The sequence below is a fragment of the Amphiura filiformis genome, chromosome 19 (assembly GCF_039555335.1).
Source record: "Amphiura filiformis chromosome 19, Afil_fr2py, whole genome shotgun sequence".
NCBI classification, from domain to species: Eukaryota; Metazoa; Echinodermata; class Ophiuroidea; order Amphilepidida; family Amphiuridae; genus Amphiura; species Amphiura filiformis.
This window is the reverse complement of record NC_092646.1, coordinates 3,813,174-3,813,924: the sequence shown is the minus strand read 5'-3', so window position 1 is coordinate 3,813,924 and position 751 is coordinate 3,813,174. Positions and strand designations below refer to the sequence as shown.

Sequence of the window (751 nt, the reverse complement as noted above, 5' to 3'; positions counted from 1 at the left end):
TTTAAACTTTCTGCAAAAGTTTTTCACCCCCCTTCTATATACCAAATATCCCCCCTGTTCACAAACAAAAAACCTTTTCAACCCCCTACATATTTTCCAGCCCACCCCCTAACAAGGTATTTCTGAACACTCTCTTTACTTACAAGCTCTTACACCAAGTTATTTCATTGGTAAATAGTATTAAATTTTCCTTCCCGGTAGTTCTATTTAATGGTTTAGTTCTAGTTCCCCAACTCATTTTATCAATTTTTTTCCACTATGCAATTGAGTAAATTCATATGATTAACAATATACCATATAAACATTTATGATCACAAATCATAAATCCAATACATTATAAATTCATTTAACCTCACATCTATAGCGATTGCTACATCAGCTAATATCAGGGAATTCCCCTGCATGTCGCAACTGCCGGCTGGCCTTGTGCTCTCATCGCCAGAAGCACAGTTACATTTTGCAAGCGACCTCTACACATGAACCTGATGACTAAGCAATCATAACTCTAATGAGGACGATGTAGCTAGTGGTATAACCAAAGGTCAGACAGCTGCATTACATGTACATGTACAGATCGTACGTGTGCATTCATACAAGGCACACTTGTACGTTTTATGTGTAGGATTATCGTGACGACCACTTCTTTTAATATGGCGTGTTCTAAGGATATTTTGGACCAAACGGTGGACAGTTTAGAAGAGAAACAGTATGACGAAGAAGACTTAACAATGTGCAGTATCTGTCTAGCGAC

The 751-nt window shown here is 37.8% G+C and overlaps 1 protein-coding gene across 1 annotated transcript in view; it reads left to right on the top strand.

The window, feature by feature from the left end:
* Positions 1–359: 359 nt before the first annotated feature.
* Positions 360–751, top strand: part of LOC140141691 (uncharacterized) — a 4,956-nt gene continuing 4,564 nt past the window's right edge. Inside the window, exon 1 of the mRNA XM_072163602.1 lies at positions 360–751. This exon is cut by the window's right edge and continues 632 nt beyond it. Coding sequence (XP_072019703.1) covers positions 615–751 — 137 coding nt within the window. The 5' untranslated portion in view covers positions 360–614.